This window comes from Pseudorca crassidens, chromosome 19 (assembly GCF_039906515.1).
Source record: "Pseudorca crassidens isolate mPseCra1 chromosome 19, mPseCra1.hap1, whole genome shotgun sequence".
Classification (NCBI taxonomy): Eukaryota; Metazoa; Chordata; class Mammalia; order Artiodactyla; family Delphinidae; genus Pseudorca; species Pseudorca crassidens.
Window position 1 is genome coordinate 52,352,657 of NC_090314.1, and position 26,871 is coordinate 52,379,527.

At 60.9% G+C, this 26,871-nt stretch overlaps 5 protein-coding genes across 18 annotated transcripts; 3 read left to right on the forward strand and 2 right to left on the reverse strand.

The window, feature by feature from the left end:
• The first annotated feature begins 3,396 nt into the window (after positions 1-3,396).
• LOC137211682 (carbonyl reductase [NADPH] 2-like) lies at positions 3,397-5,869 on the forward strand. Its single transcript, XM_067714233.1, is given in 10 exon segments — positions 3,397-3,429; positions 3,637-3,724; positions 4,173-4,270; positions 4,375-4,528; positions 4,574-4,576; positions 4,626-4,666; positions 4,755-4,854; positions 4,977-5,041; positions 5,266-5,383; positions 5,480-5,869. Coding segments are annotated over 10 exon segments (804 nt in total). The 3' UTR covers positions 5,584-5,869.
• A 2,333-nt stretch (positions 5,870-8,202) lies between these two features.
• On the forward strand, positions 8,203-10,188 carry DCXR (dicarbonyl and L-xylulose reductase). 4 transcript variants are annotated; one of them, XR_010937681.1, is made up of 9 exons: positions 8,203-8,330; positions 8,414-8,511; positions 8,846-8,872; positions 9,031-9,185; positions 9,283-9,325; positions 9,402-9,501; positions 9,595-9,659; positions 9,747-9,869; positions 9,989-10,020. XR_010937681.1 is itself a non-coding variant. In XM_067716997.1 (9 exons), the coding sequence occupies exons 1-9, from the start codon at positions 8,279-8,281 to the stop codon at positions 10,090-10,092; spliced, it is 762 nt and encodes a 253-aa protein (XP_067573098.1). In that variant the 5' UTR covers positions 8,203-8,278; the 3' UTR covers positions 10,093-10,188. The 4 variants fall into 4 exon arrangements, 3 of the variants coding, with proteins under 3 accessions (XP_067573098.1, XP_067573099.1, XP_067573097.1); XM_067716997.1 differs by having other exon boundaries at positions 9,752-9,869; positions 9,989-10,188; XM_067716998.1 differs by lacking the exon at positions 8,846-8,872 and having other exon boundaries at positions 9,752-9,869; positions 9,989-10,188.
• Positions 10,189-11,578: 1,390 nt separating this feature from the next.
• RAC3 (Rac family small GTPase 3) lies at positions 11,579-14,597 on the reverse strand. 3 transcript variants are annotated; one of them, XM_067717000.1, is made up of 6 exons: positions 14,054-14,597; positions 13,369-13,478; positions 13,089-13,206; positions 12,842-12,904; positions 12,249-12,408; positions 11,579-12,097 (listed from the first exon to the last, which is right to left on the reverse strand). In XM_067717000.1, exons 1-6 carry the CDS (start codon positions 14,243-14,245, stop codon positions 11,967-11,969), a joined length of 774 nt encoding a protein of 257 aa, XP_067573101.1. In that variant the 5' UTR covers positions 14,246-14,597; the 3' UTR covers positions 11,579-11,966. The 3 variants fall into 3 exon arrangements, with proteins under 3 accessions (XP_067573101.1, XP_067573103.1, XP_067573102.1); XM_067717002.1 differs by having other exon boundaries at positions 12,245-12,408; positions 13,407-13,478; positions 14,054-14,212; XM_067717001.1 differs by having other exon boundaries at positions 13,407-13,478; positions 14,054-14,211.
• Positions 14,598-14,750: 153 nt separating this feature from the next.
• On the reverse strand, positions 14,751-22,160 carry LRRC45 (leucine rich repeat containing 45). Of its 7 annotated transcripts, none has more exons than XM_067716991.1 (17): positions 21,941-22,160; positions 21,399-21,460; positions 20,940-21,010; positions 20,483-20,661; positions 20,078-20,206; positions 19,123-19,235; positions 18,694-18,752; positions 18,325-18,402; positions 17,889-18,024; positions 17,709-17,786; positions 17,500-17,611; positions 17,344-17,414; positions 16,829-16,921; positions 16,627-16,719; positions 15,909-16,082; positions 15,678-15,825; positions 14,751-15,404 (listed from the first exon to the last, which is right to left on the reverse strand). In XM_067716991.1, exons 1-17 carry the CDS (start codon positions 22,158-22,160, stop codon positions 15,208-15,210), a joined length of 2,013 nt encoding a protein of 670 aa, XP_067573092.1. In that variant the 3' UTR covers positions 14,751-15,207. The 7 variants fall into 7 exon arrangements, with proteins under 7 accessions (XP_067573092.1, XP_067573091.1, XP_067573090.1 ...); XM_067716990.1 differs by having other exon boundaries at positions 15,909-16,079; positions 20,078-20,218; XM_067716989.1 differs by having other exon boundaries at positions 20,078-20,218.
• A 241-nt stretch (positions 22,161-22,401) lies between these two features.
• CENPX (centromere protein X) lies at positions 22,402-26,424 on the forward strand. 3 transcript variants are annotated; one of them, XM_067717005.1, is made up of 5 exons: positions 22,723-22,850; positions 25,458-25,509; positions 25,724-25,777; positions 26,078-26,166; positions 26,261-26,424. In XM_067717005.1, the coding sequence occupies exons 1-5, from the start codon at positions 22,821-22,823 to the stop codon at positions 26,273-26,275; spliced, it is 240 nt and encodes a 79-aa protein (XP_067573106.1). In that variant the 5' UTR covers positions 22,723-22,820; the 3' UTR covers positions 26,276-26,424. The 3 variants fall into 3 exon arrangements, with proteins under 3 accessions (XP_067573104.1, XP_067573106.1, XP_067573105.1); XM_067717004.1 differs by lacking the exon at positions 22,723-22,850 and adding an exon at positions 23,019-23,160; XM_067717003.1 differs by lacking the exon at positions 25,458-25,509 and having other exon boundaries at positions 22,402-22,850.
• The last annotated feature ends 447 nt before the right edge of the window (positions 26,425-26,871 follow it).

The window sequence follows — 26,871 nt, forward strand, 5'->3', positions numbered from 1 at the left end:
AAGCAACTATACCCCACTTAAAAAAACAACTGCCAAGGAGCAGAATAAAGAAAAAAGAATGAAAAGAAATGAGGACCGTCTCAGAGACCCCTGGGACAACACTAAATGCACCAGCATTCGAATTATAGGGGTCCCAGAAGAACAGAAAGAGAAAGGATCTGAGAAAATATTTGAAGGGGTTGTAGTCGAAAACTTCCCTAACATGGGACAGTGGGCTTCCCCGGTGGCGCAGTGGTTGAGAGTCCCCCTGCCGATGCAGGGGACATGGGTTCGTGCCCCGGTCCAGGAAGATCCCACATGCCGTGGAGTGGTTGTGCCCGTGAGCCATGGCCGCTGAGCCTGCGCGTCCGGAGCCTGTGCTCCACAACGGGAGAGGCCACAACAGTGAGAGGCCCGCGTATCACAAAACAAACAAACAAACAAACAAAAAACCCCTTCAGTTCCAGGGTCAGTTTGTTCCCATTTCTTTTATTTATTTATAATTTTGGCCGCATTGGGTCTTTGTTGCTGCGTGTGGGCTTTCTCTAGTTGCGGCAAGCGGGGGCTAATCTTCGTTGTGGTGCGCAGGCTTCTCACTGCGGTGGCTTCTCTTGTTGAAGAGCTCTAGGTGTGCAGGCTTCAGTAGTTGTGGCTCGCAGGCTCTAGAGTGCAGGCTCCGTAGTTGTGGCGCACAGGCTTAGTTGCTCCGCGGCATGTGGGATCTTCCCTGACCAGGGATCGAACCTGTGTTCCCTGCATTGGCAAGCAGATTCTTATCCACTGCGCCACCAGGGAAGTTCTGTTCCCATTACTTTGAGGCCAGCTTTTGGAATTGTGGCAGCTTACATCATGGCTACAGTCTGGTCATCATGTAGTTTTCTTCTTCCACCTGGTGGGGTTTTAGTGTCTAGAAGACAGCTCAAAGGATATGGCTCAGTATATTATCTATAGCCCTTGAGGGGGAGCTAAAGGCCCTTGACTTTGCTTAATGACTAAACTATTATTATTTAGTCTTGTTGGACTGTTTTCCTTTGTTTCTGCATTTTCTCAATTCTCTGATTAAACTTATTCTTTGGCCAAAATTTTTCCACAGACAAAAGGCAGGTTGAGGATATGGGGGGCAAGGACCATAGGGGTCCTGCTCCATTTCGATTCCACACAATTTTTTTTATTTTATTTATTTATATTTTGGCTGCATTGGGTCTTCGTTGCTGCACGCGGGCTTTCTCTAGTTGCGGCGAGTTGGGGCTACTCTTTGCTGCGGTACACAGGCTTCTCACTGTGGTGTCTTCTCTTGTTGCAGAGCACGGGCTCTAGGTGTGCGGGCTTCAGTAGTTGTGACTCATGGGCTCAGCAGTTGTGGCTCACGGCTCTAGAGCGCAGGTTCAGTAGTTGTGGCGCACAGGCTTAGTTGCTCCATGGTATGTGGGATCTTCCCAGACCAGGGATTGAACCCATGTCCCCTGCATTGGCAGGCGGATTCTTAACCACTGCACCACCAGGGAAGTCCCGATTCCACACACTTAATCCCCAAAGACAACTTGGTCACACTTGCCACAATGGTAGCAGATTCAAAGCAGTAATCAAAATGTGTACCCTCAGAGATCTGACTCCACCTGGCAGTGGAGGACGAAAGAATATGGGCAGTGCAAGAAGATGAGCAGTAGTTATGGCCATGTGACCATGTGCAGAAAAGAGAACTATAATAATTTCACCCTCATTTTTACACAAATATATTTGTGTACATATGAACCGATTTTTTTTCTCTTCTCTTCTCTCTCTCACTCACCGTCTATCATAATATGTGTTAATAGTGGTTATCTTTCTACGTCGACATGTAAGTTACAGGATACATAAGGGGGGTGTGACTCAGTTGGAAGAGGGCTGAACATCACCCAGAGGTGGATAAAGGGACTTTACGTCACCTTCTGGGGAGAGGGTAGCATGTATTTGGTTGTGTGTTGTTGGTTGAATTATGTCAGGCCGACTTTGCTCTTGGCTTTACTTGGAAGTGAAGCTAGACAGACTGGGGTGGATTTGTATTGGTCAACGTAAATTGCGCAAGGCTGAACCTAGGGTCCCAGACTCCTTTCCCCACACGGTTCTGAGTTGGTGTGGAACACAGGGGACATTTCGCCCAGGATTTGCAGCCGTGTTCTTTTTGCACCTGGAAGGGTGATGCAGCGATTGAAGTGGTGTCCTAGTGATGTCCGCTTCCATCCCATGATCAAAGTTAACAACACCAGTGATGGGACCGATCAAAATGGTGCCAGCTGATGGGATGCTGTGAGGATGCAGTGTCACTTCCATGGTGCTCGAGACAGAGACGCACAGCCTGCAGCTAATTACAAGGAAACACTGGGAAAGCCAAATCGAGGGACTTTCTACCAAACAACTGATCTATATTCTTCAAAAGTATCAAGGTCATAAAGGTCAAGGAGAGACTAAGGAGTGTTCCAGAGTGAGGAAGACAGAGAGACGGGACCTCCAAAGGCAACATGTGACTCTGGACTGGACCCTTTGGCCGTAAAGAACTGGAGTGGAAGTCTCAGCTATGCCAGACAAGCAGGTTGTAGAGACCTATAGTTCACAGTTGGTACTGAGCATTGGGACTCTGTGTGAGAGGTGCCCTCACCACAAACACAAAACCAATGGGTATGAGGAAACTTGGGGGTGATGGATACGCTCATGACCTTGACTATGGTTTCACACAGGTGTTTGCACATGTCCAAACTCATCAAACTGTATCCATTAAATACGCATAGTCATATATAGCAATTAAACCTTGATATAGCTTTTTCTTTTTTTTTAAAGAACATCATTGGGACAACTTATGAAAGTTGAATGGGAGCTAAGGATCACGTGGTAGGGACGCATGGTGTTCCTCTTCTGACTCTGACAGTTGTGCTATGTTGTGATGGTGTGTGTTATGTTGTGGTTGTGTCGTATGTATTGTGTGTTTTTGTGGTTGCGTAGGACAATGTCTTTATTCCAAGGAAACAGACACTAAGCTATTTAGGGGTGATGGAGTGTTAGTTTTGCAAATTACTCTCAAATGGTTCAGGGGGAAAGAATCCTTCCTATCCTTGCAACTGTGAAGCTTTTATTTCAAAATAAAAACTATCTTTGGCATTTGAAAATGTGTCTGGAGTGTGGTGACGGCCTTGGCTGCGTGAAACAAGTGCTGCTGGGTTCTGATTCGGGTGGGGGTTGATGGAGGTAGGGAGATGTTTTTAAGCTGTGGGTGTTTGGGAGAATACTCCCCAGAGGGACCTCTGTGTGGCCTTGGCCATCACCCAGGGGCATCAGGCCCAGTGCTTGCAGGGACCAGTTCCAGGCCATCTGCCCCCAGCCAGCCAGGAAGGGGCATGTTCCCCACCCCAGGGTTTATTTTTAGTTTCTTTTCCAAAACCCAGGATGGCGCTTCTGGCTGGCACCTTTGGGTTGTGGGTGAGGACGGTGGCCCCTTCTAAGGAGACAGGTTTCTGCGAACAAGGAAGCAGAAGCTGCACTGATGCCTGGCCCCGCCTAGTGCCCCCAGTCTTCCCTCCTCCAGCCAGCCCCGCCCCCCCCCACCACACACAAACCTGCCTGGCCACCCAGCCTGCCCCAGCCTAGGCCTATAAACCCCCCACGCCCTCGCCTCCTGTTGTACAGAGGCTGGGAGTTGGCACCACGCTGCTGAATTTCAGTGGCCTTCGGGCCCTGGTGACGGGGCAGGGAAAGATGGGTGTGAGCGAGGCAGGTTGGGGTGTGTGAGGGGCCGAGGTTAGAGAGCAAGGTGGCCAGACCCAGAGCCTCACAGGCCCATGCTGCGGCCTGCAAGTCCCTTTGTGCCTGAGCCGGCTGATCTGGGCCTGGACTGCTCCCTACCACCCAGCAGGCCCCATTGGGACAGGATGCTAGCCTCTCGCTGGTCAATGCAAGAGCCCTCCTGTGAGGGAGGCCCTCAGAATCAGTCTGGACAGATGGGGGGACCCAGCCAAGGCCTCTTCCCTCAGCCCAGCAGGAAGGGGCTGCCCTCTGGGCCTCCCTTGGCCGAATCCTGGCTGGCCGGACCCCTGACCCCCGGGCCACCAACCTCTGGCCAGCACTGTCTCACTGCTCTTTCCTGAGCAGCAAACCTGCTGCCCCCACCCGCAGCCTTGGCCCAGACATATTGCGCCATCTGGCTGCCCCGTGCACCCCTGCAGGGAACGGGTGGGACACCATGAAGGCCCAGCACGCCTCAGGAGCCAGAGTGGTGGCTGTGAGCCATACCAATGCCGACCTGGTCAGCCTCTCCAAGGAGGTGAGGTGTGCAGCCCCACCATGGGCCAGGCCTGTGACCCTCCGGGATGCCTCACCAGCCTGCCAGGATGCCCCCTTTGGTCACTGGCCAATGCCTTCCCACAGGGCCCCGGGGTAGAGCCTGTGTGCGTGGACCTGGGTGACTGGGAGGCCATGGAGCAGGCGCTGTGCGACGTGGGCCCTGTGGACGTGCTGGTGAACAATGTCGCCATGGCGCTGCTGCAGCCCTTCCTGGAGACCACCAAGGAGGCCTTCGACAGCTGAGGAGTAGGAGAGGAGGTGGACTGGGGAGAGGGCTGCTGAGGAAGTGGACCGGGTGTGGCCATGGTGTGTCTGACTGTCCCCTCTCCCTCCAGGTCCTTCAGTGTGAAACTGCACTGTGTTCCGAGTGTCTCAGGTGAGCCAGTGGGAGGATGTGGCCCAGTGCAGACATGGCCCAAGCGGGGGTGCGGTGGGGTCAGGGTGCCCCCTCTCTTGGCTTACAGATTGTGGCCCGGGGCATGATCAGCTACGGAGTCCCTGGCTCCAGCGTGAATGTCTCCAGCATGGCGGCCCATGTCACCCTTCCCAACCTAGCTGCCTACGGTGAGTCCCTCTGCCCAAACTTGAGCCCTCATTCCATGCAGGAGCAGCTGGGCTCCCGGGCTGGGCCTCATGCAAAGTGGGCTGAATCCTTAAGGGTCCTCAGTGCTGCCCTTTTCCCACAGGCTCCACCAAGGGTGCAATGACCATCCTGACCAAAGCCATGGCCATGGAGCTGGGGCCGCACAAGGTAGGCATGGGGGAGCTGGGGGTGCCAGGGGCCCCGGCCTGGGAAGGCACGAGGTAGGCGCAGGGTGGGGGTGAGGTGGAGGCTGGCAGGTGGTGGGCAAGCGGCGGCTGGGGATGAAAACGGGGGCAGGGGGCGCCAGGGGGTGAGTAAGCAAGCTCAGTGGGGTCTGTGAGGGCGGGGTTTGTGCGCCGGCTGAGACCGCCCCGCCGGCCCCTCGGCCCCAGATCCGGGTGAACTCGGTAAACCCCACGGTGGTGCTTACCGCCATGGGCCAGGAAGCCTCGTCTGACCCCCAGTTCGCCCAGCAGCTAAAGGAGCGCCACCCGCTGAGGCAGTTTGCAGGTCAGCTGGGCTTCGTGGAGTGGCGGGCGCGGCTGGGGCGGCCGGGCCCAGACAGCCGGGCCGAGCCGTGCTGACCCCGCCCGCCACCCGCCGCAGAGGCGGAAGACGTGGTCAACAGCATCCTCTTCCTGCTCAGCGACCGCAGCGTCTCCACCAGCGGCTCGGGAATCTTTGTGGATGCCGGGTACCTGGCCTCCTAAGAGCGCGGTGCTCTGGGCGGCCAGAAGGATGGTGCTCGGCTCCGCCCGGCCCCGCTTCCACGCCCCACCGCCCCGCCCCCAGACCGCCAAGGCCACCAGCCCACCACGCCCCTGGCCCTATCTACGCCCACGCCCCGGCCTACTGCCCCCGCCCCGCGGCTTGGCCCCACCTCCACGCCACGCCGCGGCTCCGCCCCACCATCCCATCCCGCATCCACACTCACGTGCCAGGAGACCCCTCCCCTGTCGTCCCCAACCACTGTGTCCTCAGCTGTGCTGGAGTGGATTTGCCTAATTAAATGGAGGCCTTTCTCCTGCAGCTAGCCGTGCCAGGGCTCTGGCTGGGCATGCAGGGAGGCTGGGGAGGGGAGGATCAGGGACTGGGGGGCACCGGTTAACCTTCGAAGAAGTAAAGAGAGGGCAGATCCGAAGCCTGCCGGATTCCACCGCTGACCCTGCCTTTGAGCTGAAGGGCCGAGATTCCTTGCAAGAAGATTCCTCGTGTCCACGCCCTTACCGCAACACCCAACCTTCTCTGGGCGGAGGGCAGAGGGCAGCGTGCAGCCACCTTTCCTTCCCTGAGGCTCTGGCTCCGCCCTTCAGCCCAGCATGCCCCCCACCCCGCCCCCACTACCGCCGGCCAGAGAGGGTAGAGGGTCTGAGGAGCTGCGGGGAGATGCTCTGGACCATAGGCTATCCCTAGGGAAGATGGGACTGAGCGCTCAGCGCCCGGCGTGAGGGGCGGGGTGCTGGACCATTATAGCTTATCCAACCCTGAGCAACCAGCTCCGCCTTGGGGCACACCTTCCCCCACAAGACCACCCATGAGAGGGCAGCCCCAGCTGGGGAAGGGTCCACAGCTGCTGCTCTACCTACTGTCCCTGGCCTGACTCCAGACAAAACAGCCCTGCAGCTGGGGCAGCTAGAGGGTTTTGCAGGCCCTGTTGGGATTCAGCTGTGCTTACCTGGGTCAGGTTCCCCATGACACATGCCTTCTGAGTGTGGGTGTGATGAGGCCTGAGGTGGTCAGTCAGCTGGACTGGTGCGGTGTCCAACTCTGGGCAAGGGGGCAAGGTATGAGGGGCTGGGGTGGGGCCCTCCAGGCAATGGTACCACTGGGCTGAGAGAGCAAAGGGCACGTTGCAGGGATGCGGAGTGCTGAGGGCACTTCTAGCCAGCCTCAGGGCCTCCCAGAGCAACGTTTGTGCCAAAGCAGGCTTGGCTCAGTCCAGCTGGTCCACCGAGGATCATGGGGCAAGTGAAAGGATTTGGACACCATTCTGGGGGCCAGGTAAAGACAGTGAAGGGACCTAAGCAGATGTCCCTTTCAGGAAGGACAGGCTGGGGGCTGTTCCCCGCCTCCCCTTGGCTTCTGGCAGGCAGACGGCAGGGTCCAAGGTTAGCAGCAGAAGGCAGAGTTTGCCCAGTGCCTAGAGGGTGTTGGCTGCACCACAGTGCCAGATCTGGTAGGGAGGACTCACTTGGCTATCCTCCAGGGGCTTCTCAAACCTGTGCCTCCTGCTGTCCCCAGCCACCCTCTCCTCCAGACTGTCCACCTCTCTGGGCCCAAAGCCACAGTGACCCAGAGGCCCTGCAATCACCACTTCCTTACTCCTGTCCACAGAAGGTCCTCAAGGGCAGTGTTTCTAGACTTTCCCACCATGACCCACAGAACAAAGTCGCTTTTACAGGAGGAGCCAATGGCACACATGGACACGTAAGCACACATATATCTCTGACCCTAAAGCTGCAGGAAGCAATGCTTGCCCTTGCTGGCCACTGGGTACCCCATGACCCTAAGCCTATCCCTTCCCATCCTATCCAAGTTTTTAAAGTCCTCGTGGCCTTCTGTGGGTTGGTGAGGTGAGTCAGCGTTTCAACTCCCTTTGAGGCTAAAGCACACCTTTGCTGGCCTTGGCCTCTTCTTCAGGCTTATTGGGTTGTCCAAACCCTTTCCCTCTAAGCACAAGTGAGCCTGCGTGAGCTACTCCCAGGTCTGGGGGAGGGGAGCATGTGATCCTTTTTGCCAAACTTTTCTTCTCAGAAACAAAAGAAAAAAATGTTGGGCTTCCCTGGTGGCGCAGTGGTTGAGAGTCCGCCTGCCGATACAGGGGACACAGGTTCGTGCCCCGGTCCAGGAGGATCCCACATGCCGCGGAGTGGTTGGGCCCGTGAGCCATGGCCGCTGAGCCTGCACGTCCAGAGCCTGTGCTCCGCAACGGGAGAGGCCACAACAGTGAGAGGCCCGCGTACCGCAAAAAAAAAAAAAAAAAAAAAAAAAAAAGCCCTGACTGAGATCTCGTTCACGTACAGCTACGTATAATTACGTATTAATTTCACGTATTAATTACCACATCTGTTTTTTTGTAATAATCATCTTGGCAGGGGAAATGCTAGCGGGGCCCGCTAAACCTATTTCACTCTGGTTCGAAGGGTCACAACGGGGCAGTTTGAAAAACCCCGCCCAAGAGTCCAGCGGGGACCCAGCCTGCCCCGCCCCGGCCTCGCCCACTCCTTTCGGCCAATCGCCCTCGCGGGGAAGCCTCTATTTGAATATTCCCTCCCTCCCCAGGACACCGCCCTGCAATTGGCCCGCCGCGTCCCGCCCCGCCCCGCGCCCTCCCGGACAGTCGCGCGCAGCTGGACCCAGGCACGCAGTTGGGCCTCAGCAGTGCACAGGGTCGGTCCGAGCCTCATGGAGCTGAGCCTAGCGGGGCGCCGGGCGCTCGTCACTGGGGCGGGCAAAGGTGGGCCCGGGGCGGCGGCCAAAGGTGGGCCTGGGAGGGTGTGGCCGGGGAGGGGCGCCCGCACTGAGCCGCGCTCCTCGCAGGCATCGGGCGCAGCACTGTCCAGGCGCTGCACGCGGCGGGTGCACAAGTGGTGGCTGTGAGCCGGACCCAGGCCGACCTGGACAGCCTGGTCCGCGAGGTAGGCGTCGCCTTGTCCCAGCCCAGCGGGCGGCGGGCGAGGCTGAGGGCGGGCCGGGACACGCGGCCGCCGGGCGCTAGGGATCGCCAAGGACTCTTGCACACCCTCCCCCACGCCGGGCGCACGGCCTCTGTTGGGGGCCGACGGGTTGGGAGAACGACGACTCCCCCTGGGCTTAGGAGCAGACAGAAATGGCTGCCTTGCAGGCCCGGGGCCAGACGCGTTCGGGCGCTGGGAGGAAATAGACTGGCCGGAGGCGGGGCCAGGCTCCCGTTCCCGAAGCCCCGAGTTGCCCAGTGGCCCAGAGGCCGAGTTAACTACCCTCCACCTGCAGCAGCCTGGGATTCTGAGCCCCAAGAAGGTGACTGGCTCCTCTGGAACCCCTAACCCCTCCCCCTGTCTAACTGAAAGGCCATGCAAACCCAGCCCTTCTCCCTCGCATGCCAGAGGCCCAGATGTACCCTTCCTTGGGCATGGATCCTCTGGTAGATGTGCCCCCTTACCACCTAATACACACAGTGCCCAGGGGTAGAGCCTGTGTGTGTGGACCTGGGTGACTGGGAGGCCACGGAGCGAGCGCTGGGCGGCGTGGGCCCTGTGGACCTGCTGGTGAACAATGCTGCCGTGGCGCTGCTGCAGCCCTTCCTGGAGGTCACCAAGGAGGCGTGTGACACGTGAGCCAGGGTGGGGTGGAGGAACTCCCGGGGGGAAGGGCTGTCTCCTGCTGCAGCAGTCCCAGTCCCTGACCACGGTCTATCCATCTACTTCCAGGTCTTTTGACGTGAACCTTCGGGCTGTCATCCAGGTGTCCCAGGTGAGCTGCCTTCAGAGCCGGAGTGGGAACTGGGGGGTGACACCAGTTCTGCCTCATGCTTCCTCTGCAATTCCAGATCGTGGCCCGAGGCTTAATAGCTCGGGGAGCCCCGGGGTCCATCGTGAATGTCTCTAGCCAGGCCTCCCAGCGCGCACTGACTAACCACAGCGTCTACTGTGAGCAAGCCCCGGCTGTGCCCTGCCCCTCACCCCCCACCCCCCAGCCTGAGCAGCCAGCTCAGGCTCCACACAGGCTGTCTCTCCTCACAGGCTCCACCAAGGGTGCCTTGGACATGCTGACCAAGGTAATGGCTCTGGAGCTTGGGCCACACCAGGTGAGCCCCACTGGGATGCCTTCCCATCACCCAGCCCACGTGCCCAGAGAGCCTCAGCCCACCCAGCTGACCCCCTTCTTGTTCCAGTACAGATCCGTGTGAATGCACTCAACCCCACAGTGGTGATGACACCCATGGGCCAGGCCAACTGGAGCGACCCCCAGAAGGCCAAGACCATGCTGGATCGCATCCCACTTGGCAAGTTTGCCGGTGAGTCAGGCGGGAGCCCAGCTGGGAGTTGCATCAGTGGCTTGCTCAGGTGAGGGGTGGGAGGGAAGGATGAAGGGCAGCTCATTTCAACCACATCCTGAACCCCACCCCGCCCACAGAGGTGGAGAACGTGGTAGACACCATCCTCTTCCTGCTGAGTGACCGCAGCAGCATGACCACGGGCTCCACTGTGCCGGTGGATGGAGGCTTCCTGGCTACCTGAGCCCCTCCACCCACACACACACATGTTCCATGCTGAGCCCACTTTTACCCCCACCCCCCTTCCCCATCCCTCCAATAAACATGATTCTTCTGCCCAGCCTGCACACTCATTCCTAGGCTGCAGTCAAGTGGCTGGAAGATGTAGCGCTCAGGGCTGGGTGTGGGGATGAGTCCCAGGTAGAGGCAACCATTCAACTCACATCCTGGGCCAGTGGCAGCCTGTCCCTCCTGTGAGAGATTTTCAGGCCTGGCTAAGTCCCTGGCAGGACTGGGAGGTAGAATCTTCCAGAAGGCCAGCTCCTAATGAGAGTGGTGAATTTGACCGAGGATGGCCTTTGGCCCTGTCCAGAGGTCTCTGGTATGGAAGCAGTGGTGTTTTTAACATGAGTGTTGGTTGCCATTCCTGAAGTCCATGCATAAGACAAACGTGAACTGAGGATGCTGTGTGTTGGGACTTCATTACTTTGTTGATGACTTGAGCGACTTCTTTGCTGAATCAGATGACGGTTTTCAATTTTCATTCCCTCAGCTTTGTGAGTTATTCACCACGTACTGAGCACAAGCTCCAGCTGTAGGATTTGCCAACTTCTATGGTAAAATACTCCCGCCTGTTTACTGTCCTTGAGGTGGAGCTGGGGAGAGATGCATGTCCCCCACCACACAGATACAAAAGCCTTACACCCGATAGCACAGATAATAGTAATATGTACAAAAATATTTAGGAAGTGATGTGTTTTGAGTATTTGTTAATTTCATTTTTTTTAATACAACTAATGTAAGTTTATATAATTATTAACAATAGCTGTTTAAAAACTGGCTAGCAAAATTCCTGAAATTCAGCAGTCCACCCTCTACACACCATTGCGGGGGTGCAGTGTGGCTTCTCATCACACCAGAGTAGTGCCTTGCGGCCTCAGGGGTGAAGTCCTAGCTCCAGGCCAGGCCCGCCCCTCACCTCCCGCCTTTGTCTGCCCAGCGATGCCAGGCTGTTGGCTCACCTGCAACCCCTCCTGTCCTCTCCACACCACGTTTGTTCTACCTCCACAGCTGCAGGGTCCCTCTGCCTGGACGTCCTTCCTCTTGACGGTCTGTCTTCCTGAACACTCAGCTAGTGTCCCCTGGCCTTGCCCTGGGCTCCACAGGGCCCCATGGGGCCTGACTTACAGACCATCCTGCCCCTTGCTCGCCTGGCTGTGCCCTCCCAGAGGCCTGAAGTCAGCGTGAGAAGGGCTTTCTTCATCCAGAAGGGACCAAATGCACTTGCCCCCACTTTGATCTGGGTCCCTCCTTTGGAGACCGAGAGGGCTCAGCAAGCTTTTCCTCCTCTCCTCTGGTGCGCGCGCGCGCGCGCGTGTGTGTGTGTGTGTGTGTGTGTGAAGCTCACCCGCTCTGTACCCGTGGATGGTGGGGGTTGGGGGCCTGGCACCCTCAGGGTGCAGGAGCAGGCAGGGGGAGACAGGAGCAGGGCAGGTAGCAAGACAGCAGGAGATGATGAAGAAGGTTTATTGTATAAAATAAAAAGGGGCTGCCCCATCCTGGGGCACAAGGACAGAACCCACCCCACAAACTCCCCCATCAGGGAAGCCCATCCTGGGGCTGCCCTGGACCTGCCCCTGCATCCTGAGGGAGACCCTGCTCCCTTCCGGACTCCCTGGGGGCCAGGGAAGGCTGGAGCTGTACCCCCAGGTAGAGGAGGCAGAGTGGACAGGACCCCATGGCCCCAGCACCACCCCGGGAGCAGCAGCCTCGTCCCCGTGATTCTTCCCCCTCCCCACCCACAAAACTTCCCCACAGCAGACTCGGGGACACCAGACATCTCAACACAACAGATACAGACGCGGGCGGCTGGAGGCTGCTCCTCCAGAAGTGAGGGCTCTAGAAGACCGTGCACTTCTTCCCCGGCTTCTTCACAGGAGGCGGGCAGAGCACAGCCCGGATGGCCTCATCAAACACAGTCTTCAGGCCCCGCTGGGTCAGGGCTGAGCACTCCAGGTACTTGACAGAGCCTGGGGGCAGCAAAGAAAGAGAAGAGTGAGGGTGGCAGGCAGCACAGGCAGGCAGCGGGGGGCAGCACAGGCGGGCAGCGGGGGGCAGCACTGTGCCCCCCAGAGCGAACCTCTCCTCCCTGCACCGGCAGGCCTGTCCGTGCCCACTCACCGATCTCCCGGGCCATGGCCAGGCCCTGGGGGTAAGTGATGGGCGCTAGCTTCTTATCCCGTAGCCGCTCGATGGTGTCCTTATCGTCACGAAGGTCCAGCTTGGTGCCCACCAGGAGGATGGGCGTGTGGGGGCAGTGGTGCCGAACCTCTGGGTACCACTGTGGGGATGAGAGGCTCTGATCCCTACCCCTCGAGAGCTTTGCCCTCAGCCTGGCCCAGAGCAGGCCATGGCTCCCAAAGGCCCCTTCCTTGTGCCTAGACCCACACTTAGCCCTTCTTGTTTCACGGGGCGACCACTGGGTCTGGTAGGGGAATGACCAAGAACAAAAATACCTAGCCAAGACGCTTCCAGGCCCGTCAGGTCCTCTCAGTCAGGGCCCTTCCTTCTCTGAGAGCCTCACTCACCACCCCTACCCCACCCCTGGCCCCTCATCACCCTCTGGGCCATGAGACCTCACACCCGGCAATCTCCAAAGGACAATATGTCTCTGTAAGGCCCTCAAGCAAGAGACCCCTGCCCTCTAAGGGCAAGTCCTCTGGGCAGCTTCCTCCCCTCCCAGAAACACAACTCTGCTTCTGGCCCTTTCCTACCTTGGCTCGAACATTCTCAAAGGAGGCTGGGCTCACCAGGGAGAAGCAGATCAGAAAGACGTCCTTGGGAGAAAGGGAGAGAAGAAGGGAAGAAGAGAGGGTACCATGTAGGAATGGTCAAAGAGGCTCCGAATGGCCTCTGCTCACCCCCCCCAACACACACACACACACGCATGCACGCACACCAGGCCTTCTGGGCCTCCACCCGAGCCACCCGGCCCCTGCAGGCAGCCCTGTGGTCCCCTACAGTTTGGGGGTAGGAGAGTGGCCGAAGCCGGTCGTAGTCCTCCTGCCCAGCGGTGTCCCACAGCCCCAGGTTGACAGGCTTCCCGTCCACCATCACATTCGCAGAATAGTTGTCAAAACTGCAGGAAACAAAGTGAGAGAGATTCCCCCCCGTGTCTGGGTTCTCAGGCCTGCACAGACCTGGAGCTCTGTCAGCACCTCGCCTCACCCCGGAACCCAGACCAGGGCTACTTGGGCCCGACCTCGAAGCCCAGGGGAGCCCCGCACACAGGCGTCCATACCCTCCCCTTGCCAGCTCTGGACCCGCCCGCCTGCTCACACGGTGGGGATGTACTCTCCAGGGAAGGCGTTGGTCGTGTAACTGATCAGCAGGCAGGTCTTCCCCACGGCGCTGCGGAGAGAGGGCAAGTCCACGCTGCTCCCAGACCCACCTCAGCCCTCTGCCCAGCGAGGGCAGCCCCTCCCACGGTGCCCAGGGTGGGAACAGGGTTGCCTGCCCAGCAGATCCGCAGCGATAGAGGACCAGGGCAGGAGGGCCTCCGGGGTGGCAGAGTGGTGGGTGAGGGCTGGAGCGAGCTGCCTCAGAGCCCCAGGCAGGTGCCGGGAAGGTGGCACCGGCTGAGGGTTAAGCCCAGGTGAGAGGCCTGGCCCCACCCACCGGGAGGCCAGGAGGGGCCGCTGGCTGCCGGCAGCATCAGGTGGGCCTGGGCTGGAGGCCTGCGCCCCGCGACCAGCCGGGACCCCGCCCCACCGCGTCCTCCCGCCGCTGCCCGGTCCCCCAACGCCCACGGGCCGGTCGGGGCCGCCCCGCCTGGACCCCAAGCCGGGATCCCCGGACCGCACGCCGCACCCTCCGTCCCGGCCGCGCCCCGGAGCCCCGCGCCCTGCCCAGGAGGGTCCCCGGGGCCAACCCCTCCCGGCGCGCCTGGCGCGCCAGGCCGAGCGGCCTCCGCCTCGCGCACTCACCCGTCGCCGACCACCACGCACTTGATGGCCTGCATGGGCGCGGGCCGGGCGGGCGCGGCCGCGAGCCGAGCTGCGGAGAAATGCCCGGCGCCGCAGCGGCCGCGGACCCGAGCCGAGCGCCGAGCCGAGCGGCCGGAGACAGCCGAGCGCCGCCGAGCGCCGGGCGCGGAGACAGCCGAACGCGGCCGGCATGGAGGGCGGGGGGCGCGGACCCGCCCCGAACCCGGGCCGACGCGCCTTCCAGAGAAATCTGGTGGGGGGCGGGGTCACAGGGCACCCCCCAATCCGTGTCGAGCTTGGGCAGGCCCTCCCCAGAGCCCCTGTGACCCACGCCAAGGGGCGAGGGCAGCGCAGACAGGCTGCTCCCACCCACCTGAACAGGTTGTGGTCGGTGCACACAAGGTTTCTTCTAGGGAGAGGATTCCCCGGGCCCACCGAGGGAGGGGCTGAGGCCCACCCACCCTCTAACCACGAGACAGCTGGTGAAAACTCAGGTGTTTGCAGTCACTAGAGATCCACGAGGCAGGCAGCCCCCTGCCGAGCTGCCCCCATCCCCACCTGTCTGCTGCAGTAGCTGGACCAATCCCTACCTGGTAGCAGTTAGAAGGGTGACCCAGCCACACCTGGAGGGCCTTTCCTGAAGGGCCCAAGCTTGGAGAAAAGACTGATACTGGATAAAGGCACTGGGGCCAAAATGTATCACAAATTGCAAAAGTCTGTATTTCAGAACACCCTGGAGTGAGCGCTGGGGCCTGCGGAGCTCATGGTTGTGAAAGGTGACTGAACTGTGGTGGGTGGGGCCAGGAGAGCTCAGGCCTGCTCCCCCAGATCTCCTTCCAACATGGGTCTGTGTTCTCAGGCGCATCATTCCTTGTGATTGGGATGAAGGAGTGGGGATGGGGCTGGGGCCCTCTCCAGCCCCCTTGGCCAGCGAGGTTCTGGACCCCCCGCAGGTGGGCACTCTGGTGGTAAGCTGCAGCCGTCCTGCTCTCACATCCAGCACTGATTTTCCAAGTCACCGGCTGTAGACCCTGCCTAAAGAGCCCGGACCTACCCATGGCCTGTCCCTTGTAAAGAAGGGAGAGGCAGGCATGAGACAAAGATGTCCAACAGATGCCACCTTCCTGCCACTTTCAGACTTTCCCTGCCTCCCCTCACTTTTGGGGGCTCAAGGTCCTCAGGGGGGACCCCTGCACATAAGCCAGAACAGCATTTTGCAGGAAGCTGGCCCTTTGGGCCTCCTCATCCCGGATCCGGGCAATCTCGGCCTGCTTCAGGCGAAGCTTTTCACGGAGAGAGGCATTCTCGCTCTCCCTGTCCAGCAGTGCCTCCCGGTGGTCACTTGCGATCACTGCAAGGGAGGAAGCTCAGTGAGGAAGGGGCTCTGGGGACTGCCTGGGCTCCTGCCAACCCAGAGGTCCGCAGGGGGCCGGCAGGGTGGGGTTCGCTCGGGGTCCCCTGGGCACACACATACCCAGCCTCCCCTACCAGCACCTCCTGGAGCTGAGACCTAGGCCAAGCTCAGCTCTCCAGGCCAGCCTCCTCCTCCTCCTCCTGTGGGATGACCCAGTAAGGAAGGCCCTGCAGAGAAGCCACAGGGGGGCAGGGGTGGCGCTCAGCTCGCCTTTCAGCTGGCGTTCCAGGGCCGCTGCCTTCTCCTTCAGCGCTTCCTGGGCTGTCAGCTCGGCTTGCAGGCGGCCGTTCTGCTCCTGCAGCTCCAGCCGCACCCTTGTCACCTCAGCCGCCTTTTCTTGGTCCTTGTTGCTCAGCTCCTGCCAGGCAAGGAGGTGGGGGGGGTGAGGTGGCAGCTGGGGGCACCAGGGGCACCCCTGGGAGCCCTCGATGTCCCGGCTACCTGCTGCAGCTCCTCCAGGCGCCGCCTCAGGCCCTCCACCTGCCGGCCAAGCTGGCTGGCCCGCGCCTGGGCATCGGCTACCACCTGCTTCTGCTGCAGGCAGGCGCTTTGAGCCTCGTCCCGAGCCTGCGCCAGCAGCCGCAGCTTCTCCTCCAGGTGAGCCAGGCGCTGCTGCTGCAGGCCCAGGAGAGGGGCTGGTGAGCTGCTTTCTGGCCTGTGGCCCTGAGCTCACGAGAGGAGTGAACCCCCCAGCCCCACCTTCAGACAAAGAGGAGCGTATGTTTGCAATGTGGAAACTGCCTTGTCACTAAAGTTATAGCATATGTTGCTCTGATGGGCTCAACTTGAATGAGGAGCCTCCCCCATGTCCCAGGCTGACGCCTCCTGCGCTCTGGCCTCTGGCCCCTGCTTCCACCACGTGGCCACAGGCTGCACATTTGGGCCAAACCCCTTCCCCACCTTGGGGCTGGAGGACATTGGCTCTTTGCGTGGGCGTGGGGGGGGCTGGATATGGTGCTGATGGGATGAGTGTCCTCGTCTAAGTTTTCTGCACCCCTGGACCTCCTGTTCCCTTGTCCCTCCCTACAGAGTCAGAAGACAGCCTTGGTCTGGCCCACTTAAGCCCAAAGGGCTGTGCAACCCAGGCAGCTCATGCCAACCCCTCAGACCTCTCTCCCCAGTGGGCGCTGCAAGCAGCGGACCGTGGCCCTGGGCTCACCTCCTCCAGGCGGACTTGGTTCTTGGCCTTGATGAGCTCCTCCTCAGCTTGGCTGCGCTCACTGAGTGCCGCGGCCTTTGCCCGGCTCAGCTCCTACACCGCAGACAGTGACTGCTGGGCCTGCCCTCTGCCCCTGCCCAGGGACCCCTTCTGGCCACACCCAGCCTCCCTAGGGGAGAGCAGAGCCTGGCGCCCAGCTCACCTCCTCCAGGGACAGCCGCACAGCCTCCAGCCTCTGTACCCTCTCCTGCATGGCCCTCTCGCTCTCCTCCAGGTGGCGAGTCATGTGCTCCACCTGCACAGGTGTGGGGTGGGGACAGGGCTGGCACGCTGGCTCCCCAGGCTTCCCCTCTGGGACCCCCACCCTGGGGGCAGGTGAATCTTGGGGACTCTGTTACTTCCCAGTGAGGGCTGCCCCAAGTGACCTCACAGGAAGTGAGGATGGACGGCACGTCCCAGTGCTGCACCCCAGGTGGCACAGAGCACATGGCAGCCTGCGCTGTGGCCCCAGCAGTCAGGGTCCCTTCTAGAAACTGGTGGGGAGGTTCTGGGTCTGACATCTACCAGGGCTGTTGGAGAAATGCCACCAGCACCCCAAGGTTGTCGAGGGAAGCCTGGCCAGGAGTGCGCCTTGGGGACACCATGCCACACCGAGGTGTCTGCAGGCCCCGATGAAGCGGAGAGAGCAAAGGCCAGACGACACAACTAATGAGGCACCTCCTTGAAGCGCAGGTGTTCCGCGTCCTCCAAGCTCTGCCGGGACCTCTTCTTCTCCAGTTCCAGGCGTTCTGGAAGCACAGGGGAAGAGCGTGGGTAGGACTCCTCTGGGGGCCTTGGTTCTCAGGACCCAGTGGCAGGCCTGTGTGTGCCCACCTTCAGCCTGGACAGCCCGCATCTTCAGCTCAGCTGCCGTGTTGGTCAGCTCCTGCCTGGTCAGGAATAGCTGATCCTGCTGAGATTTCACTTTCCGCTCCAACTCGTCCACCTGGAAAACCGGCACTGAGGGAGGGAAGCTTTGGCCCCTTCCCTGAAGCCCTGCCCCAGGCCTTCCAGGGACCTGCCCCCACACCCTGCCCCCATACCTGGTTTTGCAAAAGCAAGTTCTTTTCATTGGCAGCAGACAAGTCTCTGAGGAGCTTAGACTCCCGCTCTGCAGCTTCCTGGGGGTCAGATGGGGAAAGGGCACCACTGGACACCTGCCACCACGCACCGCCTGCCTGCCCCACACCCAACCACCTGCCCATCCAGCCCTCCCTGCCCACCTGCTGCTCCAGCCTGTGCTCCTTTGCCTGCCTCTGTGCCAGGCTCCGCTGTTCCTGCTCTGTGGTGGCCAGGAGCTCCCCCAAGTCCTGGGCCTTCTGCTCTGACAGAGCCAGGGCGGCCTCAGCCATCTGCAGCCTGCAAGGAGGGAAGGGCTAGCCCCACCCCATCCCTCCTCTAGACTCTGCTAAGTCCTTGCTGTTCTCACTCTTGCCAGACTATTACCCCAGCTAGCGCCCACCTCCTCCAAGAAGCGTTCCCAGGTTACCATCCCAGCGGTCCCTCCACCTCCTTTGTACGCTGGGGACTCGAGTCCTTGTCTGGACAGTCCTCCTCTGCCCTGTGGGCAGGTCTCTAAAGTGTTTTGAAGCCTCCGCACAACCCCGTCCTACCCTCTGCTCCTCCTTACTTGGCGTCCTACCCTCTGCTCCTCCTTACTTGGCCTTGAGAGCGTTGATGATGGAATGCCTCTCGTTCAGGGCTTCCTGAAGCTGCCCCACGCGTGCTGCCGACGCCCTGTGGGCACAGACGAGGGTTCAAGAGACCCAAACCCTGGCGCCCTCTGGGCCCCTCCCTGCGGCAGCTGCTGCTCCTCACACTCACGCCACCTCCAGGTGTGGGCTGAGGAAGTCGCGGTGCAGCCTCTAACCCTCCAGCCAACTCCCTCAGTAAACACACCCCACAACCTTGTTCACGGGCAGGCGACGAGGCTCACGTCAGGTCACTCCAAGGCCAGAGTGAGGACCCGAAGCCCGGGTACTCCCAGCGCACCACCTCCCTGCCCCCTGGCCCTGGGGCCACACTCACTTGCTGCTCCTGACCATCTCTTCTCTCTGTCTGTCGATCGTCTCCATCAAGTCCAGAAACTGGGGACAGAGCCAGCCAGAGCCCGGTCAGGGCCCAGAGCCCGCCCACTCCCCACCGTCAGCGGACAGGAGGGCAGACATCCACTGAGGCGGCAGGACACGAAAGGGCTCAGCCTCATCCAAAGGGAGAGTGGCTCCCACGCAGGGAGGCCCAGAGGGGAAGCCCACCTACCCGCCCACCCAGCCAGAGGGCATCAGAACAAGAGGCTGCCTCCCAGGCCTGGCTACTGGCTGCTTGGAGAGGCTCCAGGGCCCAGAAGGAAGGAACAAGGCCATGGCACGGGGGCTGAGGGGGGCCCTTTGTCCATACAGCCAGGGCGGGGCTGGGGTCGGGGCGAGGCCCTGCAGTCAGAGGCAGCACTGTCCTCACCTGTTTGGACTTCTCTTCCCGGAGGTGCCGCACCTCCTTGCTGAGCACGTGGGCGCGGGCCTGGCTTTCCCGGAAGGCGGTCTGCCGGTCCTGGTTGTGATCCATGGCTTGCTCTGTTGGAAAGAGCCAAGTTGTCTACCGGGAGGCCGAGCCCCAGGAGTGGCCAACGGCCAGCCCAGCCCCATGCCCAGAAGACACTGCGCGAGGTGGTATCTCACCCCACAAATCAGACCCTTCAGTGCACTAGCAAGTGAGGGGCTCAGAGGGGGCAGGGGTAGGGACAACAGTGAAGCCAGGAGCCTGGGAGGGGGAACAGGCACACGGGGAGAGGTGGGGAGGCTGCTCAACTGCCAGAAAAGGTGGGCATTTGGGCTCCGCCCCAAAGGCCAAAGGCCAGCGTGTGACGTTTAAGAGGTGAATGGTGTGCTCAGCTCCCATGCTCTGGAAAGGTCCAGGCAGCATGTGGAGAGAGGCCAGCCCGAAGTGGCCACAGTGCCAACTGGGGTGACTCAGAGGCAGGCCCAAGAACCAAGAAGTGGGAGAGGACGTGCGTTGGGCAGACCCAGCAGGTGGCGACGTCACACTAGATTGCAACCCGGGCTCGGGCCCTTGGGTGGCTGGCGCTGCCGGTGGGACAACGAGCCATGGGGAGTGGCAGAGTGCTCAGTGGGCTTGGGGCTGAGGAGTCAGGGTCATGACAGGCGGAGACCGTGGTGCGAGGAGGGTGAGGCGCAGCACCAGGCAGTCGGCACTCTGCAGGCTCCTGCCGCTGCCTTTTCTTCCCTGGAGCCTGCTCTCACTTCCTCTGTTTTTAACATGCTACCATCGTGATGCCGTGTTTACTTGTTCTGGCCCAAGCCACCCCTCCCTCAGTGGCTGAGTCTCTGACACAGGGAATCAGCTCTATGTCCTGCTCCAAACAGTGCAAGCCACCAGCGGCTCCATGTGCCCGTACCCACGGCTCTGAGGATGTCACCGGGGATGCTGTTCCCAGCCAGCTCCAGCTTCCACAGGGTTCTGTTGCTGGGGAGACAGTTTACCAGGGCGCGGCCCCCCAGGAGGCCGATGTGATTCCAGCGCAGGTCTGGAGGGAAATCTGGTGTTGCCAGATGGAAAGCACGGGGCGGGGGTGGGAGGGCTGGCCCAGCCTGGAATACTGGTACTCCCCCTGCGATCGGCCACAGATCAGGAGCCCAGCTCAGCGTGCCCCTCCTCTCCCACCCCCACCCTTCTGGGAGAGGACAAAGGAAGCAGTGGGAGGGCTGAGGAAGCGATGAGATGCAACCCCTCCCCCTTCCCCCCCAGACCAAGACCTCCTGGCCCGGTCTGAGGACGAAGAGGCCAGTGCTGGCGGCCTCACCAAGTTGCTGGAGGCTGGTGTTGCTCTTCAGGGCCAGAGCCAGCTCCTCGGCACCCTTGTGGCTGATCTGGTTGTTGCGGAGGTCCAGCTGCCGCAGGGCGCCATTGGCTGCCAGGGCCCCGCAGAAGGCCGCGAAGGCTTCTTCCCACGTGCCCAGGCTGTTCCACTCCAGGGTTAGGCTGCAGGAAGGGTGGACGTGAGGTGCGTGGCCCCGAAGGCTCCCATCCTGCTCCCATGGGGTCCAGCGGGCTTGAGGAGGGGCACAGGCTTGGGTGTCTCTGGCAGAAAGGCTGGAGGCGCGTGAGTAACTCATACCCGCCTACTCCCCACCACGGAAGACCGGCATGAAGGCATGAACTCTCATGTTGCAGAACCGTGTCCGCTGGAGCCAACCCAGAACCACGCAGAGAGAGAGCGGGGGCTCGGGGGAGAGCGGGGGCTGGGACCGCCACCCTACCTCTGAATGGACTTGTTCTGTCGGAGGAGTTTTGCCAGTGCCTCGGCCCCTGAGGCGCGAAGGTTATTGCCCTAGGACAGGAAGAGGCCAGCCAGTCACTCCCCGGCATCCTGAGCTGGGCTCTGAATACCCTCGCCAGGCGTCAGGCGTCAGGTGGTGGGGGAGGCCATGGCGAACGGAAGGTGTGGCTCCTTTCAAATTCTGCTTTCCCTGCCCGCAGTGGCCTCCTAATGCAGGCTATTTCAGTTTGCTTGTGAGAACATTCTGGAACTCACGTTCCTGCCCTCGGAACACCGACACGCATGCGTGAGACCATGAGCAAATGGTGCGGAGCCTGTGTGCTAAGAGTGCTTACAGACACAGTCTCCGGCCACCATGCAGACCCCTGGTCGCCAGGACACCTGTATCTTCTCTACTCCTGCTCTCAGGTGGCACGCCCCTGAGTGCAGATCCACCCACCTTGAGATCCAGAAACCGCACGATGGTGTTGACACACAGCCCCTGCAGCAGCAGCACGGCCCCTGTAAGAGAGCAGGGCAGTCACCCTCCACCCCTGGTGTCTCCGTCTTGGGTCAGCTCCCCACACATAGGGGAGAGACGGCTGTCCCAGTGGCCCCCACCAGCCAAGGTTCATGCCAACAAGGAGTCACCCCACTCCTGTGTCAGGTTTGAAACATCCGCCAGGTGTGGAGTCGGGTGGCTCACCAGCACAGCGGGACTCTCCTAAGTCAGGGGACACTAAGGCTTTCCCATTACAAAGAGAAACTGCCTTCTGCTCCCGGGTTTCCAGAGAGGACGCTGCTGCTGCTTTATGACAGTAAAAGGGAGTAACCTCACAAAGAAGAGATCGGGTGGGACTGAGTTCTCTGCTAGAGATGCTAAGCACCAAGGACTGTGGCACGTGCAGCTAATAAGCAGCAGAGCAAAAAGAAGCCAGGGGAGCCCGGCCCCAACACTGAAGTTGGAAGGGCTGCCCTGGGCCGCCGGCCCTTGGTGCCCACCTTCCTCACTCAGCATGCAGTCACTCAGGACGAGCTCCGTCAGCAGTGCCTCCTTCTGTAGCAGCTTGCCCAGAGCCCTGCAGGTGTCCACTGTCAGGCTCTGTGTGGCCAGGTCCAGCCGGCCCTGCGGCAGCTGGTGCATTTGCTGCAGAACAGTCTCCTGGGGCTCGGCCCCACTCTCCTTGCACAGCCGGCTGTAGGTGCGCCGGAACTCCTCCATGTCCCTGGGGTGCAGGAAGGGCTTCCCGGAAAGCGCCTAGACAGGCCTCACCAGGAGCCAGCTGGGACCGGGAAGCCGGGGAAGGGCAGTACGGCAGGGCCTCTCCCCTGGGGGCCTTCAGAGAGCCCCCGGCAGCTCAGTGGGGGCACAAAGACTCTAAGTCTTCAGCAGCCAGGAAAAGAGGCGCAAACTGAGTTGGTCCAACAGGCGCGAGGCCCCAAGAGGGCAGGGGCGGGTGATTCTCAGCGGACCGCTGAAGCCTGGGACCGAGGAGGTGGGGCGTCCTCGGGGGCGGGGCCTCCAGCGGCGGGGCCGGTCCGTCCGGACGTCGCCCGTACCCCTGGGCTCCGGGCCCGATGCCCCATCCCTCGCGCCGCTGGCCCCCCGCTCGCTCGTCACGGCCGCCGCGCTCCTCAGTATCCAGGAAGAGCAGGGAGCGTCGGGAAGACCTGGAGGAAACTACAACTCCCAGGAGGCTTTGCGGAGGAGGGGCGCGCGCGGAGGGTCCATTGGCTGGAGGCGGGGGGCGGGGCTCCAGAAGGCGCGCTCTTTGTCGATTGGTTGGAGTCGCGAGGGAGGGTCTCCGGAGGGCGCGCTCAAGGTTCATTGGCTGGGGACGCGGGGGCGGGGCTCCGGAGGGCGCGCACCTTGGTGGCGGTCATGGAGGAAATCGGCGCCGGCTTCCGGAAAGTGAGAGAGGGCCTGCTGGCGGGGCGGGCTGGGGGCGCGGGGCGAGGCCGCCGGGGCGGGGGGCACGCGCGGGTCCGGCGGGGACGCTGCGGCCCGGTCCCCTGAGTGACCCACGTGCGGATCCTGAGCCAGCCCCCGCGCTGCCGTCGGGTGCCTTATAGGGTGAGCCCATTCCCAGAATCTGGCAATGACCCTCGTCCTGCACACCTTTCGTCCTCCGTGGATGGGATCCTGCGGCCGGGTAGCGGAAGGTTGGGTAGGCAGCCTGGTCTGCGGCAAGAGGGAGAGGGTCTGCAGAAATCGGGCAGGGGTAAGTGCCAGCACAAATGAAGGGAGACTCAGAGAGGAGCCTGGGCTCCCGCCCCGCGGCTCCGGGATCCGCAGGACTCACCCTAAAGAATTTAGCGTAGAGCACAGTGCGGCCCAGCTCGCGGGTAGTCTCGGCGCCTGCGTATTCTAAAGCTTCCTTTTGGCCTGTTTCCTATCACACCAGCCCTGTGCTTTGCGTCTCACTTGAGCCAGGCTGGCTTCGTTGCCTGGTGTGTACGTGGCTCTACAAGTGCTTTTCTTAGCAGCACACCCAGCACAGTCAGGCACTGTTACATGCACTTGAAATGGATTAGCCCGTGTAATGCTCAACACCATAGGAGATGGGTACTGGTACTACCCCCACCTGCCAGTGGGAAAGAGGCAGAACTAGAGTCAAACCCAGGCCATCCGCCTCCAGAGTCAGCCCCTTTGCTCTGCACCTGGCAAATGGGGCTCTGGGTGGGTGGGTGGTGAGGTCAGCTGCCTCCCACACCCCGCAGGCTGTAAGTGGTCTGAGTCTCACATTGTTGCTCTGTCTTAAGGTTAGGTGACATTGAGCCCTTGATATCAGGCCTTTGTGGGCAGGAGGGAGAGTCTCAGCCCCTCATGAGTACTTGTCCAGCCAGTCCCCAGTGGGTGTTCTCTTTCTATCACCCAGAATCCTCACTCTGCCCTGGCCTACAAGGGGTATATAGTGTCAAAGGGAAAACCACCGAGGCAGGGGGTTGTAGGAATCCTCCACTGTAATAGCTGCAGAGGGGAGCACTGGGCTGGGCCTCCTTCATGCAGTCCTGCACAGCTCTGGAGCCCTCACCCTCAGAGGGCTCTGGCCAGAGCTGGGGTTATGGTCATTACCCATGAGCAGGGCTGTCCCCGGGGAGGGGGAGGGGTCGTGGTGCCCCCACACAGTGGGGCAAAGGCTGACCACATCCCAGGTCCCATCCTACCCTCTGCAAGTTTAGGGAACCTCCGCTCCCAGCTGGTGCTGACTGCTTTAGTTATCACGGCAACCCCATGCAGCTGCCCCCCAGCAGCAGCCTGGTTGATTTAGCTCTTCCCCAGGGTCTGGGAGCTGGCGGAGCAGTAGAGCCTTCTGTGCCTTTGCTGGTACCTTTCAGGTACACAGCAAGGAGGGCCAGCAGGTGGCGCCAAGCTCACGTGGTCACTGCTGGGAGGATGAGGCTGCTTCTTTGGTGCTGCCCCAAGTGACTGGTGACGAGCTCTTACCCTCCTGAGCCAGGGCTTCGTCAGGGTCCGCTCCCTCCACTCTGCTCTCCAGCTTTGCTGAGCTGCACTGGGTGAGGCAGTGCCATCTCCGTGGCTAAGGCTAGAGGCCTGGTGGGTCCCCAGCTCACCTTCCCTGCACGACACCCAGTTTCTCCTGGGCACCCACTGCTGCTGTCCTCCCGCCTCCCCTGGCGCTCTGCTGGCTCCTCATTCGCAGCCTCTTCTGGCTGGTCCCTGCCCTCAGCAACCTCCCTTGGTCCACCCACGTGCTGCCACCTCCCAGATCCTCATCGCCAGCTTCAACCATCTCTGAGTTCCAGCCACCCAATGGCTGCTCTGCTTGGACACCTCACGTGTGTCCCTCATGCAACATGTTCCAAGCTGAGCTCCTGAGATGCTGATCCCCAGAATCTATATCCGCTTAGTGGTGCCATACTTTGGGGCTCAAGCCTCTCCCTTGAGGAGTCTTGGCCTGGGCCCGCCCTTGTCCCATCCTCATTGGTCAGGAAGTCCTGCAGATAGTCTGGGCCCTGCCCCCTACCTTGACTGCCCATTGACCGAGGAGCCGGGCCCCTCCCCAGCTCTGCGGTTCCCACAGTGCCCTTCCCCATTACAGGAAGATCCCTTTCCACGTGTCGTGTCCTGTCGTAGGCTCCAGGGAGGGACCTGGGATGGAGCTGACCCAGTGCCCAGAGCAGGGTCTGGCAAAGCCGGGCGGCATTGGTGGTGTGGACAGGCCTGTAAAGGGGCCCAGTGTGGGGAGAGCACCTCGTCCCTGGGGGCAGGAGCACAGGACTGCTCTGGATACCATGAGGACTGGAGCCCCAGAGAGCGGCAGGCAGGCACCTGGGCTGCTCCCACCGGTCTGCCACTTGCATCTAATTTCTGGTCCTCCTGGAGGCACTCAGAGAGGTTTCTCCCCACTGCCTAATCTCCCCATCCTGGGAGAGCCCCACAGACAGCATTTCCAGCCAGAAATTACAACCCCATCCCATCCAGAACTAAATGCCTAAGGGGTGTGCAGCAGGGGGGCGGGGGCGGTGGCTCACTGACGCCCCCTCCGTCCCTCAGGAGCTGGTGAGCAAGCTGCTGCACTTGCATTTTAAAGACGACAAGACCAAAGGTGTGTGAAGGGGAGGGTGGGGGGGGCGGTGGCCGGGGACTGCTGGGCACCCGGGACCCTGCACTGCACCTCTGCAGGGGCCAGAGCCTCAGAGAGGACTGGGCCAGACGAGGGCTGAGGTCACCGGCAAGAGCGTGAGGTCAGCAGCAGTGAGGGCAGAGTGGGGCAGCAGGGAGAGAGTGTGTGTCTGTAACCTTCTCCCTTCACCTTGCAGTCAGCGGGGACGCGCTGCAGCTCATGGCCGAGCTGCTCAAGATCTTCGTTGTGGGTGAGCAGAGGGACCCAGCAGTGTTCTCTAGTATCCCACCCAGGCCCGTCCGGATCATTCACGACCCGCTTTGCATTTTATTTTTCAGTGGGGTAACCAAGACACATTTTTCCAGTTTTTCCCCAAGCACCTAAGCTCCCTGTCCCTGAAAAGCTCCGTGTTTCAGAGGCCCCAACCTCAGCCTTCTGAGCTGTCGGCTGGCACGGGGGTGGGCCAGCAGCCAGGGCTGAGGCCCACGGGGTTTAGGGTTCAAGGCCCCCCAAGCCTTCTCTGCCTCACTTCCCTCCTGCATCACGGCAGAAGCGGCCATCCGCAGCGTCCGGCAGGCCCAGGCAGAGGACCTGGCCCAAGTGGACGTGGAACAGCTGGAGAAGGTGCTGCCTCAGCTGGTAGGTGCACCTCCAGGAACAGGGCCTGGCCCAGGAGACGGGGGTGGGGGGGTGGCTACATCCACGAGGCTCTGAGCGCTCCTCTCCCCCACAGCTTCTGGACTTCTAGGGGTTTCCACCCTCACTGTGGCCACCGCTCCACGTCACGGCCTCTGGCTTCAGACAGGACAGGAGCTGCTGATCCCCCAAGGTTCTCCTCCAGCTCCCAGGATTGGCCGGGTGCCAGCAAAGCACCACTCTCTTCCCCCTGTCGTCCCCTCTGCCTGCTGCTGATGGCCGGGATGCAGCAGATAGAGGGGTCACTGACAGGATGAGGGTCCTGCACCTGGGTTGGTGCCCTCCCCTCACGCCCCCCGCCCTCAGGACAGCCGAGCACCCACCGGTGTGGGAGAAGCACTTGGTCACCGGGAAGCAGGTGCGGGAGACCCGCCTGCCTGAGCAGGTAGCCTGTGTGTCCTCCACAAACAAGCAGAGCGGTGTGGTTCTCCACCGACATCAGAGCTTGTGTGCCACCTTCTAGCCGTCTGATGCTCCCTCAAAAGATGCTTGCCTGAGCTGTGTATTTGTTCTCACAAAGCAACGTCAGTAAATCAGAGCCACCTCCCCAGGCACAGCCTCCTGTTGCCATTAATCACCCAAAGTCAAGTTGCTTCAAAGCTGGGAGAGGACAGAATAACAAACAGCATGTGTGAGTGCCCTGCTGTG